We start from the raw sequence: 15,356 nt of genomic DNA on the forward strand, positions 1-15,356 counted from the left end.
ATTAAAATAATTGTTAGTTGCAGCCCAACTTTGTCTTCATATCCATCGCTACCCTTGCTTGTTTTGCTTCTTTCAGTCTTCCCTCAGCTTCACGTCTGTCTTGTTGCTCTCAGGTGGCCGATGCATTTGCTGGCTCTTTGCTGCTGTCCGTTTAGATTTGTTCTGTTTGGTATTAAATAGCAGTTTGTGTCCTTGCACAGAAAAGCATGCCAGCGTTTAGCAAACCTTTCTGATACAGAGGCACAAATAACAGCAGATGAAGTGGTCAAATCTCTGCATACATACACAAAGAAAAAAAACGTATGTAATAATACATTTGCTCAACAAGAAGGAAAAAAAAAATAAATTACTGCAACTTATCAGGGGTGAAATGAACAGAGACCAAATTTGCTGTCACTAAAAAGAAATCTTTTCTGATTGCTTTGAAAGCAAATGTTCTCTGCAGTCGCTTTCCATCCCTGGTATGATAAAAGACTCGTAAAAGCTGAGTCCCCTCGCGCTCCTCCCTGGAGGCAGGATGCAGCCAGACACCCACCTTGGCCTCAGTTCCCAGCCGATACGTCTGTGTTTTTTGGTGTCGGTGTGTATAAGTGTGTGTGTGGGGGCAGCGGCGTTCAGCCGTGTTCTCACAGCCCAGCTGAGACTGACAGATGGAATCATTTCACACACAGACAGAAAGGCAGGATACAGGAAACCGGGGTGTGTTTAATAGTCCTGGTGCTGCTGTGGTTGGTATTAATCTAGGTCAGTGGTGTTCAGCCCACGGCGAGCTGGCCTCTCGGGCAAGATTGGCCTTTCCTTAACCCCATTTACTCACCATTTACTCTAACTTACAATCCAGCCGACTTGTATGTTTGTTATTGTTACGAATCTGACAAGATGTTGCTCTGTTGGACACGCTGCTACTTTACCTGGTTTAACTGGCCTATTGAAATCGGAGCATCGCGGTTCCTCAAACCATCTAGTCTTTTTTTTTTTTTTTTTTTCCAGGTGTTGCAGACACACAATCGATGCTCAAGTGTTTGAATTATCGAGAAGAAAAAAACAGCAAGTGCACAACTCAAGTGTAGATGGTGTAACAAGACTGCAGGGTAAAAGCTGAGCGATATCTCAGGGGATGTGTTCTCATCAGTCTCTGCTCATAAAGACAAGTATGAATCAGCGATCGGTTTGTTGCAAGTTGTGTTTTATTGTGCCAGGTTGGTGGAAATAAATGAACGGCTTAGAAACGCGGCAGACTTTGAGCTGTGGAATCATTCTTTTCCAGCAACTCGCTCACTAATGCGGTGTCAGGAACGGAAATTTGGCATTCACTGAATCTTTCAGAAGCCACTGCTGTCAGTAATTACGAAGACTCAAAAGAATATTAAAAGGGGAAAAAAAAGCAATTCCTTGTTGACTCGTACATTTATAGAACATTTCCTGGAATGTATTAAATATGAAAGTATATGTATTTTTAAAAGTAAACTGCTAAATACAGGCCAACATTCGTTAATTACAATGAAAATTTCACTCAATTCTTTCATTACACAAATAGAATTCGTCTCTTTACTCAGTCTGCTATGTTCTGTACACCACTTTTTTTATGCCCAGAGTGTAATAAATTACATGTTCTCAACGTGAACAAATGTTCAGTAAACTCACCTTTAAATGGAGGATTTCATATCTGGATAATGACTTTTTCTCCTCCAAACTGGAATTTGTAAATGAAAGCACTCGCATTATAAACTCATTTTAACAGTTAATTTGCTGTTTTATTGCTTTTAACAGTTGTTGCATATGCATCAGGTGCTTAGACGTTAATTAGTACAAAAAGGCTGATCGCCAAGTTCACCAATTAAAATTGGCACTGGTCAACCTCAACCGACAAAAAAAATGTGTGAGTGTATGTAATTATTCTGACACTATTGTGATGAGGTGGGGGAGGGTGTGTGTGTGTGTGTGTGTGTTGCAGAATAGATTTCCTCAGTAGTCTTTAGAAAAGGACTTTTCAAAGTCAGTTGCTGTGGGCTGTGAGTCAGACAAAGCTTAAAGATGATTTCTTTTGCTTTGTCCCCAGGTGTTTATGGGGTATCTCATGATTATTTATCTCATTATAATTTTGTTTTTCAGTCAGCCAAAGTCAAATATTGCTTTTGAAAAAGCAGGTTTTACCATTCAAATTCTAATTAAGGAAAAGCTGCTGTTTGAGTCTCACATGGAGCATTTCAACTGGAACTGTTTGGTCCGTTTTTACCACATGTTGGTCCATTTCCACAGATAGTAATGTTTAGCTGGAGTTGTATGAACACTCAGTCATACTGTGTTGCAGACCAAATAAGCAAACCTGTGCGAATGCAGATGGGTCATCCAAAGAAGCAAAGGGAGGAAAGGATGTCTTAAGGTGTCACAGAACAACATGCTGGATAGCTTGCTGTTAGTACTGACAAGCTTTTTGTGAAATCACAGCTGCTCCATTGCAGGGTTACTCCTACTGCAACCAGAATCCAGCAGGTTTTCAGTGTATTCCTGCTTCAACACACCTGAATCAAATCAAATGGATGTCTCGTTAACCCGGAATGAGTAACCCTGCTTTATTGTTTATTTACGATGAAAACGCCAGCTGATTTCTGTTTCCAGTCGCAATTGATGAGCTGAATTTTCCAGTTTCTCCAGTTTTTTTCTTCTGGGTCGGTGGCCATTTCGGCCCTGAGCAACCTAAACAAGCAGCTGTTGGAGCAGCGTGATATTGCCCTGGTGGTTTGGTTTGCTTGAGTAAATGCAGTGTAATATCTCACTTCCTGCCCAGTCTAGTCTCCCAGACTACGTCGGTGTGAACACGTCCTTTCTGGGCAACTTTTACCATTTAGATGTTGGGTTTTTGTGGTTGTCTAGAGTGTCTTTTTGAATGTTTTATCTCTCTTTGTTTGTTGTTTTACAGCTTCAGTTGGTTATGTAGTTTTTTTTTTTCTCATCTTTTTCTATTTATAGACCACTTATATATCTTGGTGGTTGCTTAGTGGGTATTTTTTAAATTGTGTTTCATTGTGTTGATTTCTGCATGTCTGTGTGTTTGTTTTGCATCTCTATTTTTTGCTCTGTGTGTCTGTGTGAGTCTAAACTTTGAGTCTTTGAGGTTGCTTTACATTTCCTCGGAATGATGCCATTGTAGTCGTTTTGCGTCCCTGTGGAAGAACTGGTAAACTTCCTCCAAAATAAACAGTAATGGGAGTGTTGGCTTAGCTCACTTAAACAGGTTCAGCAGGTTGTTTTCAGCTACGTTTTTACTTTCATGAAACATATCTTTGCTCTAAATACCAGAAAAAGCCATTTTTAACAGTCACTCGTTGTTAGTCATGCTTGCTTGCTTGGGAATGTTAACTAGAAAAGGGACTCTGACTTCTTCATTCCTCAACCAGCCTCTGGTTAAAGTGATCGGCCACATTTCTAAATTCATCTTTTCATTCTTTGCCTTTTTGAATGAAGAACTTGAAGGTCCCTGATATATAATTACTCCATATGTCTGAAACGGCAGTCTTGTTGCTCATCTTTGTTCTTTCTGTAGCGTTTCCAATGAAATCCAAAGACATCCAAGAAATGACATGGTGTAAGGGTGTATTTTTTTCAGTTAATTCAATAAATGATTAAAAAAAAAAAAAAAAATTGCTTTTGCTGTCGCTTTGTGGAAAGTGGGTGTTAAGAAAATGAAATGTGCTTCGCAGCTCAGAAGGACAAGGTGAGATGGCAAACATACCATCTGATAACAGTTTCACACAGCTTGTCGACTACAATGTAGCAAAGACAAGGTTTGTTTTTATGCCTCCTCTTGGCCGAGTATGTGAACACATTGAAAGCAACTGCCTCTGTGTTGTTTCTTTCCAACGAAGCAGCACACTAATTTGGGAGGCTTGCAGCTCAGCAAGAGCGACAAAACTTAACTAAGTTGAGCCAGATTGGTTTAATTTATTTATCCCTGCACTAATCAAAGTCTTGTCCCGATCTGTAGGGGAAACAACCTATTCATACCTCCGTAAAGTCTCGGGAGTCTCGAAAAGAACAGTAGGAACGTGAACGTAGACCAGGCCTTTGGAGGCTAACGTGTAGACAGGGATCATGACGTGCTAGATCACATAGCCTCGCAAGTCCGAGTTAAATAAAAACCCCTTAAAGATAAATATTAAATTTGCAAAAACCTTGCAAAATGGAACCAATTTAGTTTTAAAAAGGTTTTCGTATTGGCCGTGTGCATCCATAGAAAACTGGAAACGCTGTTGTGTATATACCCGGCCTGTAAGTGGCGTTATAATGCTGCCGCAGAAGTGCACCAAATACCAGGCGTATGCATAAACACATGCAAAATAAACTATTCAAACAAGATGATGATTTAGATTTGAGCCAAAAAGGACTCAGTCATAGATGACAATACTAAACGCTAAAAAAAAACTTGACCAGAAAGCTGCTTTGTGTGGACATATTCCTGATAATCATTTACTACTAAACCCTTTCAGCCAAATTCATTTCATCGGAATCAATTTGATTTAGAAAAAAAAGTTCATATAAATTTAGAAAATTGTAAAGACAGCTGTCTGAATGAGGCTAAAATATAGAATTCTAAAATGGTCATTTCTAGAATTTGACTGCTAATTAGTTTAGGTTGGGACATGTTTTAAAAAGAGCATCACTCAAAGGGCAGTAAAGGTGGGCTGTCCATCTGTGATTAAAAGGCTTTAACTTTTGTTTACCTGTCCGTGTTTCCCCATGGAAACTGTCAGAAGCAGTTATTAATGGATCCAATCAAATCTGTTTGTCATACTTAAGTTAACACACAGGGTCAACAGCACAATGAGATGTTGTGGAAGAGAGGAGTCAGCAAAAACCACACCAGAATGTCAGGTAATGTGAACGTTAAACTTTATATTCATATTGCAAATTTTCAGAATATATAAAAAGAATAAAAAAAAGATACAGCTATATGAAATGTATGTATTAGACCCTCAAAAATACTTAAGAGAAAATCATTGCACTTTTATGAAGGGTTAAAATGACAAAAAAAAGAAAGGGGCCGTATTAAAAGCTGAGTGATGACGTTCAGATTTGGCCTTGGATGCAAGCGAGTATAATAAGCACATCATATATTACTTTCAGAACAAAGAAGTAAACAGATTAAATAAAAAGAGAATTACCTGATTGTTTCAGGGCAGTTATGTCATAAAACCCAATAAAAACATCCATACACACACGCACACACATACACACACAAATGCACACGGATCCGTTGGAAGGCTGCATGTAAAAAGTTATGTCGACTCAGCTTGATTGTGTGTTGGTGTGTGTGTGTGTGTACAGTGCATTGTAGTGTACAGTCTCTTTAATCAATAATTATTGTCTGAATTGTGTCTAAGGTTTAGCATTATGTACTTAAATCATACATTTTACATTTTCAAGTCCATATATTACTTTTTTTTTCTTTTGTTTAATGATGATTGTTCATCATTGGAAGCTGATTCTTTCAACCTCAGCGGACGCATTAAACTTTGCTTTGATTCTCAGATGCAGCAAACATCACAAGCAGGCATCACCATGACATCCTTTACTTTTTCCAGAATGATCTGGAAGAGAAGTTAGCCCAAACCACTAAAGTATTTTAATACATTTAAGGAATGTGTGTGTGTGTGTGTGTGTGTGTGTGTGTGTGTGTGTGTGTGTGTGTGTGTGTGTGTGTGTGTGTGTGTGTGTGTGTGTGTGTGTGTGTGTGTGTGTGTGTGTGTGTGTGTGTGTGTGTGTGTAGTGCAACTCCAAGTGTTAAGCTTTGCCTATCGCAGAAACAGGCCTGAGGTTACTGTCATTATGTTGAGTGTCAACTGGAAAGTGGAATAGACAGATTTATTATCCCAGTAAAACCATCTTAGAAACAACCTTTCACATGTCAGTGTAAGTACTAAAGGTTTAGAAGTGATTACTGTGTGTGTGTGTGTGTGTGTACATTTTTTTTTTTTTTTGTCTGTTGTGTTGTGGTGTTCATATCAGTAAATATGTTTTTAGTATCTAGCCTGTTAGGAAAGAGATAAATTCATTATGACAGACTTTGTTTTACTTCATTAGATTTAAGGAACTGTGGGGGGGGCGGGGCTACTGAGCTTGGCAAACAGGCTGCCCGTGCGCAGTAATGTCACCATTATGCGTTTCCTGGGTGACTTAAACGAATAGGCATTATTGCAAAATTGTGCATTAGCCCAAGTCAGCAGTTAGTACTGCTGCAGTCTCATTTTATTTAAAGCTGAGAGGAGAGAAAGATGGAGAGAATCTGAGTTGAAGGAGGGAGGGATGAGGGAGAAAATGTTTTAGATAAAAGGCAGCGTAAAGGAGGAGTGGGGAATAAAAAGGATGCTGTATGGCAGAGGCTGGCAGGACGTGCAAAATAAGGTAAAAGGAGAAGGCCTAGATGGATGGAGAAGCTTAAGGGATTGTGATGACGATGGAGAGGTGGGGGGGAAAAAAAAAAAAAAAGCAGAGGTGGAACTGTCAGTGGCCGGCGAATTTACATATGATAGTAGAAGGAGGCTGGCAGAAAGTAGGAAGACATAAATCAGCGGCCTGAGTGACAGCTTTACGTGCCCCTCAGAACCCCAACTATCAGATTAACGAGAGAAGAGAAACCTTAACTAGCCTCCTCTCTTGGTTTCTTCAGTTTTTGCTACCTTGCGCCTTTAGGGATATAAATCAAACTTTTAAACAGTCACTTAAGGAAGCAGCTATCACTACTCTTCCTCAAAATGTTGACTGCAGAGTGCCCCCCCCCCCGTCTATTGCTTGCTGTATTATTAAATCTGGAGCATTTAGTTCGTCCTGGTCTCGACACCACCGTCATCGTCCTGGAGAGGGAAATGGATTGCATGAGCACATGTCTGCAATTTTCCTTACAATTTATTGACAGGGTGATGTTCAGACTAAACTGCTTAAAAAGAATAAGTTAATAAAGCAATAAGAGGAGGAAAAGAAAGCTATTAGTTTTTTTAAGTTTTAGTCAAAAGCCGTCCCAATTATATAAAGCTTTTGAGCTTTTGATATTTAAACTAAGATTCAGGGTTGAAATCTTATTTGATGTATAAAAACATTGTAAGATCTTTTTTTTTCTTCACGATTGGACATTTCCCTTGTAATAAACACCTTCAGATGTTCCAGTACAGCATGGAGAAGTCAAAGATTTAACTTTACTTTTTTTTTCATCCTGATCAACTGCAGCCAGAATAGTGCATCTTAATCTGGTGAGAGGCTTCCCTTCAGAGATGACTTCAACCAAAAAATAAATTAATAAATAAACAATTCAATAAAAGGAAGCTCTCCATTTTATTTCCTCCTCTTGTATTCTGTGATTTTAGCCCCCCCTGACATGTCCTGGGCTCCTGTTTTGTGTTGGTTTTTCTTACAAAAGTAGTAGAAAAATACAGGTGAAATGTGATGAAAAAGAGAGAAAATTGCTGTTTGTGAAATTTCTTCATTTACAAGCAACAGAACGGGGAAGAATTTCTAACCTGCTGGAGTGACACAACGATGCAACTCCTTGCGAGGAGACAGTCCACATCCGACCTGGTTCAGTTTTATTGGTCAGAAGAAAAACATCAAACTTTAAGGATCATTCTTTGACTCTACTGAAAAAGGTGCTTTAACCAGATAACTTGTGGCTTTGTTGCCTCTTACATGTGGCTCAGGAACTATTGGGGTTGGAAGAGAGGAGCTGATCCTTCTGGACCAACTGGGGAGCATATGATATGTGCTTCTCATCACATGTAGGACTGCAGAATTAACTTTTTGGCTTTGACTCCACTGGTGCAATTATTTTTATAAAAAATATCAAAATTGTTTGCAAACATATTTAATGTCTGTTCAAGCACTGTTTCTCAAATGGAGGTATGTGAAATTTTTTGAAAACATATACTTATTTATGTTTTGTTGAAAACATCCTTAGATATATAAAAAAAAAGGTGTTATAATATTATATAAACATTTTATATATTTCAATAAATGTAAATGTACATTAATAAACTGAATTTACATTGACTTACAACATTTTAGTCCTCCCAAAATCCCACATTTAGACTTGAATTGAACCCCACCCGTTACAAACCAATCAGTCACTGACGCCGTGACAACGCAAATGATGGAGTCCTGGTTGAAGTGTAGTAAAGATATGCAAAAATATTGCCATTGTTTTGCACGGTTAAAGTCTAGTAAATTAAAAACAAAGGAAAAAGTGTTTCTTTCTTAACCAAAAGTACTTTGCAGTGGTGGGGGTACTTGGCTGAAAAGATATTTTAAAGGGTAGTGTGTTGCTAAAAGGTTGAGAACCGCTGTGTTAAAGGGTCAAATGATGTGCGTTATAATTTTTTAGCTGGCTAACATTGGGTTTGATGCTTCTCGCAGTGCTCCGTTTGCAGTCTTACAGGACAGGTGACATGTTTAATGTTTACCTACACCGAGGTAAAGTCTGTGCTGGAGCTTTCAGAGCTGAAATCAAGGGTGTGTGTAATGAGTTACGTGCCACAGTTTTTTCCTAACGAAAACAAATAAGATATTTCTTCTCTCAAACTACAAGTGGCCAGCTTGTTTTGTTTTTTTTCCTCATATTTACCAGTTGCTAGTATGTGTGCCTTATCAGCACACACACAGGTTTAGAAGAACTTCTGGGGCAGAAGTGAAGTCAGAAGTGATGGTCTGACCCTCTTCTGCCTTGATTTACCACAGAGCATGAAGCCCTTTTCAACTTAACATAGATTTTCCAGTACTTTTTAGTTGCACGTTTATTTGCCCCCTTTCATCCTTTTGTTAAGAGCAGGAATATTAAATCTATCTAACAGAGTTAGGTGCTGCCTGATTATGTGTGGATGTGCTGTTTATTAAACAAATCTTGAAACACCCCACATTCATACTTCCTTTAATTATAATAATAATGAAAATAATAATGATAATAATATTCATTTATTATGTTTTTGCAGTCCTCATAATCCTCTTCATAATTTTCAAAGGAAAAAAAAACAAACAAGTAAAGTAAAAATATTACCAAGAATAGAACAGTATTGTCAGGAGTTGCATCACTTGTCAGGAGACAACTCGGTAACATCGACAGGCTTGTCGGGGAACCTGTGAAAATGATGAACCAACCACAGCTGAGAGTGTGTTGGTTACAGCGAGTCCTCGCAACACTGAGCCAGACAGTGTCAGGGGTTGTGTACTTTTTTTTTGTCATTTTGCATGTGTGTACGAGACGTTTTCCTCTTTTCCTTCTCCTCTCCTCCGGCTCAGAGCACATATTTTCTCTCAGGTCAATCCCCTTATTGTTAAGTTACGTAACAGCACTTAGTCGAGCAACAATCGAGCAGCGACGGTGCTAAGTGCTGCAGGATAGCTGTACTTCCTCTCTGACACTGTTCTGCCTGAGAGCTCCGCTCAAAGTTGTTGACTTTTCAACCCACTTAGTGAAGTTGACTCTTTCTTACATGGACCGCTTTCTTATGTGAGTTGGGTCTTTGGTAATGGAGTAGCATGTGTTGGCACTTCTAAACATGCTTACTTCTCGCGCTGCGTGGTTTGTTCTTTTGTTGTTTTTTGTGTGATGTGTAGGTTTGTTCATTTCATTTAAGGCGTCAAGATCTAAACTTTCATCTTTGAAAGGATTTTTGGATGCATATGAAGTGTCAGGTGTGTGTTTCCTCAGGTACACTGCAGATAAATGATGCAGCGCAGGTGGTGAATTGCTGTGGGTCTTGTGGACCCCATGCTTGAAAAAGCGAGGCCCCCATGGATCGGTCTCATCCAACTGATTCCGGATCAGGTTGGGATCTGGGGGAGCTTGGATGCCGCTTCGGTTTCTGGCCTTTTTCCCTTACATTCTTCATGTGCTCAATATACAGCAGCTTTTAGGTGGGCGGTACGTGTCAAAGTAGCATCCATGGAAATCGGCACGAAAGGTTTGTTTGCAGAATTTAGAAATGAAATAAAATGATTGGCTTTATCTAGTCAGAACTTTTAGCATCATGGATACAGCATTTTCCCATTTTCATACATTCACACAAGAAAGAAAATCTTCTGAATCACTGCTTTTTGTTGAAATTTTTTAAAAAGTTTAACAATGAAAAAGGAGTAAAAAGATTCTATTAGCTTGTACAGCACTGAATTACTTCTCCACTCTCGTGTTGTAGTTGCAAAAGGATGCAATGCCGCATTATTAGAGCAGCCTTTGTTGCTCTGAGGGAAAGGAAAGTCTGGATCCAAAATGGCCGGATTTGCAGGTAACTTCTAGGTTTGTTCACCAGGCAGCACAGAGCCGGAGACGCCCGTGCATTTCTTCTCGGGTCTATTTATAGACAAAAGCGTCTAGGAGTGACTTCTTACTCAATGGCTTCTCCTTTGACTCCCACATGTGGGTTTTCATGTCTTTGGCAGAAAGGCATACCTTGTGGAGGAGGTCTGTAGCAGGCTGAAATGCCTTCAGTCTTACGCCTGCTCTTTTAAAGCTGTTATGGCCTCACCTCCCCTCCTCCTGCCTCCACAGCAGGCACATTGTTTCACCTGCCACTAAAAAAAACCACGCTGGTGATTTACAGGGGGAAATATTAACGAACAGCATCATCATGCAGGGAGCCATCGTGACGGTGCAGCACTTTGTGTCCAGGGACAAGAATGGAGCAAAAGTGCTGACAGACTTACAGTTAAAACGTAGGAGGATGGTGTCACACTGTACTCATCCTGGTAGATGATGTTTTTATTAGTACTTTCCTCTCCCTCCCACCAGCCCCTCTTTTCTGTCTTCATTCTGCTGATACAACCTCCTCCTGTCTGCTGACTAACTGACCCACATTCCTCTGTGTGACTCGTTGCCCTTCGCGTGTCTGTAAGCATGCTTGCTGTTTTTATCATTCTGTGTATCCGTGTATATATATGTGTGTGTGTGTGTGTGTGCATTCTTGTGCCGACCTGTCAAAAAGTAAAAATTATGCAGCGTCCCTCAGGCTTCAGCAGAAGCCAGTTAGGAAATAATTTCTCAGAGTAGCATGAACGTTGAGCATAATGAGTTGTAAAATTTCTCATTAATTCACTCTGTTTTTGTCAGCTTGTGTTGTGTTCCTCTTGATTTGAGCTGTTCTGCTTGCAGAAGGGACATTTCTTAATTTAATTTGAATAGCTGATGCTTTTGAGAAGAGGCTCCCTCTAGTGGACAATATGTGGAAGTTAAATCCAGTTAATTATTTTCTTCCTTTGAAAAAGGGAAAAAAAAGTAATTCAGTGCTCCTTCTATGCTTATAAGATGGAAACAACTGTGCAAAATTTTCCTTTTAGCTTCCACTTCATATGATCTGCTTTTTAAAAAGCTGTTAAAAATCAAGATTAATTTGTGACCCAAATAAAAGATTTTGCTGAAATTCACCCGACTCTGCAACCACTGACTCTGCATTTTCATTGCTGTGTGCCCTACACACACAGTCCTGTGTTTTTAATTTGCACATCATGCATTTTTCATAGCGTGTAAGTGATGTTTTGCTTTGCATAATTCAGAATTATATGTCGCTCTAAGTCACTGTGTGTACAGTGTATTTTGATTGTGGCCTCCCCAGGGCACAGCGGATGTAAATTACTTTCAAGATAACTGCTGCAGCATTTTAGTTACATATTGTACCACGTGGGCTTCCTCGCATAAGATGAAAGAAATATCATTTATCATCTAAAATCTATTGAATAAAACCTTCTCACTTCTTCTTAAACTGCCGTCAGTAACAATGTTTGCCCCTTGCTTTCTTGAATTTCAGGAAGAAACCAGCAACAGGCTACGTTTTTGAGGGCTGGAGACAAAGAGGAACAGAGAGGGATACAGACATCAAGAGAGACGAGAGCATTTACAGCTGCGACAGGATGGCCTTGGTGGAAAAACACAAAGTGAAACGACAGCGGCTGGACAGAATCTGCGAGGGTGAGTAACTACTGGCAGTGCACGTGGAAATGGATAATTTTGGTTGCTGGATGTCTGTCTCTTTGCGTGTATATGTGCGAAGAGTGCATGTGAGAGGTTCTCCACGGTTTTTCTGTAGAGCAGAAGTTTTCATAAGGATTTAAGTTCTTCGGCCGGCTGCTGCAAATTCAGTGAAAAGCCAGTGGGATTGCGAGCATGAGTGTTTGCGTGTGTCAGAGGGAGTCTTGAGACCGGCTGAGGCTTCAGACTTCATCTGTGAAGGAGATCTTATGGAGTAAGTGTGTGTGTGTGTGTGTGTGTGTGTGTGTGTGTGTTCCAGAGGTGGATGTGGCCTGCTTGCTGTGCCGAGTGACACTTGAGTTTGATGTTTCCAGATTGTTGGAGAGATGAAGAAAAGAGTTTGTGATGAAGTGACGCATTCCTCTGAGCCCTTGGGATTGATTATAGGGGCTTGTAAGACTGACTCGTGTGTGTTTGCGTGTTGCTTTAGGATTAGGCAGAACACACAGCAAGACATTTTCCCATTGTTTTTTTTTATTTTTTATTTTTATTGTTTACCCATTACCAAGAGCTGTGTGTGTGTGTGTGTGTGTGTGTGTGTGTGTGTGTTTGTTTTCCTTTTGCTTACACTTGATGCTTGTAGCATCTATAAATCACATTAATTAGGGTTTTTTTTTTTTAACTTGGAAATGAATTTAAGTGAAAAATGTCATGATTTGTGGTAGTTCTTTTTGTCATATACATAATTAGTAAACATTTTTATTCAGGCTGTTATGTAATATGATGCCTGACAGTATAATTGATAGTTTGTGTTTGTTTTTTCTAAATTTGTTTAGTTTGTTTTTATTTTGACATGTTTAACCAGTTAACTGTCACACTAACAAAAAGACCAGAGAAAAATGTTTCTCTTGTGTTTTTCCATTTGTTTTGAACAAGAATAAACAGAATAAATGTTTTTTAGCAAGTAGTTGAGATATTAAAACAGATGTTAATATTAATATAACGAAAGTGAAATGGAATTTGAAACAGTAGTGTTATAACAAACACTTGGTAGAGATGCTCAGGAAGGTTTATATGCACAATTTCTTTTTTAAGAAATTCATCAAAGTCACTGCAAATTTACCTCTAAATTGCAGACCAGGACCTTAAAGTGTTAAATTGTTCAAATTCATCAGTTAGAAACCAAACGGACCATAAATTAGCTCGCCTAATGAAATGTCCGAAACATTCCTCCAAATGTTTCATTTTAATATGTTTTGTTGATGAATATGAATGAAGATCTGTGCATATTTAACTGAATAAGACTTAGTTTGCATTCATAACCTCAAGATTTTAAAAAACTACTTAACAAATCATTTGAATAGATTCAAACTCTTAATAGTAAATTATATTTTTTAATAATATGTTGAATTTTATGATATTAACCTTTTTTATTAACATGTATATTCTAAATGTTTCAATGAAAGGGGATGTTTATATTTAATTCATAACCCGTTCTGATCATACTTTATTCATAAAACCAAATATTTTGTTATATGAGAGAATAAAAAAGGATATTTTTTTTGATAGTGTAAATTTAAGATTTCTGTGTGAAAGAATGTGAGCTAATCAGCTTTACTTTCATCCTGGAACAAAAAAAAAAATCACCAAAAATATTTGAGGTTATGGTTGTAATTAGTTTAAGTTGGTGTGTTAATTGTACCCTGTTCATTTCCAGTCTCTCCCATTGCTGGCTAACTAATTAGGACTAATTATTTGACTGTATATGTCATGTTCTGGCATTGACATAATTTTTCTCTTGTTCCTGATGTAAACCAATAATTGGTCTTTATGATGTTGTCTTTTTGACACTGCAACTGGATCTCCCACAGTATCCATGCTGTCCACATTCCATCAAAATAGGTGGTTGTCGGGGGAAACTGATTGTCAGAGATGGCAGCAAAAATACAGAAAGCGGCGAAAGCGGAGCTTAATAACTACTTTTCCTTCTATGAAATGATTTTTCAAAATTTGCTGTTTTGCATTACCGGCTTTGATTTAAGTGAAACAAACAGTACATCCTCAACACTGACATGTGGCAGAATTTTAAATAGTAACTTCACTCTTTGTTCATGTCTAAGGGAAATCCCACTCAGATGCGGGAACACACTTTTGTAGATTCCAAAATGAAGCAGTGATGCTGCTGTTTCCTCCCTCACAACGAGAGCCACATGTGGCATCTCGAAACTCTCCAAACACCCCAGTTGGAAACATGTTTCCAATCTAACTTATTTATTTATTTATTCTTGACAAGAGGAATGAAATTATGGTGTCTGAGCAATGCGTTAAACATCATATGACGATGTTTCCTGAGCTGTAAATGACGCCTCCTGCAGTGTCTCTTAACAACAATGAAGCTCCTCAGCCAGATAGGAAGGGGGATTTTTCTCAGCAGCACTTAATCACTACAGCTGCTCTTAAAAAGTGCGTCGAAGGGAATGACTCACATCAGGGATGTTAAAAGATCAGAGGGTGCTGAATCACGCTGTTTCCACGGCAGCGTTAAATCTACTCATCCATGTAAAAAGGGTATTTCGAAACTAGAGGCATGGGGCGTCAAAACCACCCACTATTATCTAAAAACAGAGTGTTGGGACAGAGGCGTGAAAAATAAATGAAAGTTGAAATCAAGTGTATTGACAAAAACAAGAACGCTATGGAGTGACTGTGACTGCGAGGGCGTCATGGGTTGCACTTGGCAAGACGGCAAGAGCAGCTTCCCTAATCTCCATTTATCTTCTGAGGATAACTGTGTCAATCCGATATTTGTTTCGCAGCGAAGTGCATTGATTACGTCCAAACTCACTGTGATGAGTGGCTAACTGAGTCGTGCCTGTGTCCCAAATCGCAGCTGTTTACCTTGCATCAGGAATAGTCACGCTGCAGGAATGTAGATTTTACTGGAACTGTGGATTCGTCACCGTTTTGCCACTTTGTGAGTCTCTCTGACCAAAGTCCAAAAGCATTTCAGGTATAATGACATGAAACGGAAACGCAACAGAAGCAAGAAGCTGACAAACGTATAACTAAAAAAAAACATTTTGACAACAAATCAATGCATAAATTCATATAAGATTTCTTTTTTTAAATTTAATTTTATTTATTTGTTTATTTTTGTCATGCACTGTTTTTTCAAACTGATTATAAGACATGATCTTTCCAAGCCGGGGTGGTTTATGATCTCAAGTTTATGATCAGCCGTGTTCAGTTTATTTGGCATATAACAGCCGAGACAACAACTACTTGCATGATATCTGCACATCATCTACTGCACATTATGCTGTTCTACTCCTTTTTTTTTTTTTTTTTTTTTTTTTTTTTTTTTAAGCTAAGATGAGTATTTATATATGATCATTAAAAATGTACCGGCAAACTT

At 38.7% G+C, this 15,356-nt stretch overlaps 1 protein-coding gene across 2 annotated transcripts in view; it reads left to right on the forward strand.

Annotated features, from left to right (window-relative positions):
* ctbp2a (C-terminal binding protein 2a) overlaps window positions 1–15,356 on the forward strand; it is a 69,947-nt gene that overhangs the window by 9,785 nt on the left and 44,806 nt on the right. For both annotated transcript variants that reach the window (XM_079249078.1, XM_079249077.1), the window contains exon 2: window positions 11,781–11,941. In XM_079249078.1, the coding sequence (XP_079105204.1) occupies window positions 11,781–11,941 (161 nt within the window). The remainder of the gene's footprint in view (window positions 1–11,780; window positions 11,942–15,356) is intronic.

Source organism: Telmatherina bonti (genome assembly GCF_933228915.1).
Source record: "Telmatherina bonti genome assembly, chromosome: 11".
NCBI lineage: Eukaryota > Metazoa > Chordata > Actinopteri > Atheriniformes > Telmatherinidae > Telmatherina > Telmatherina bonti.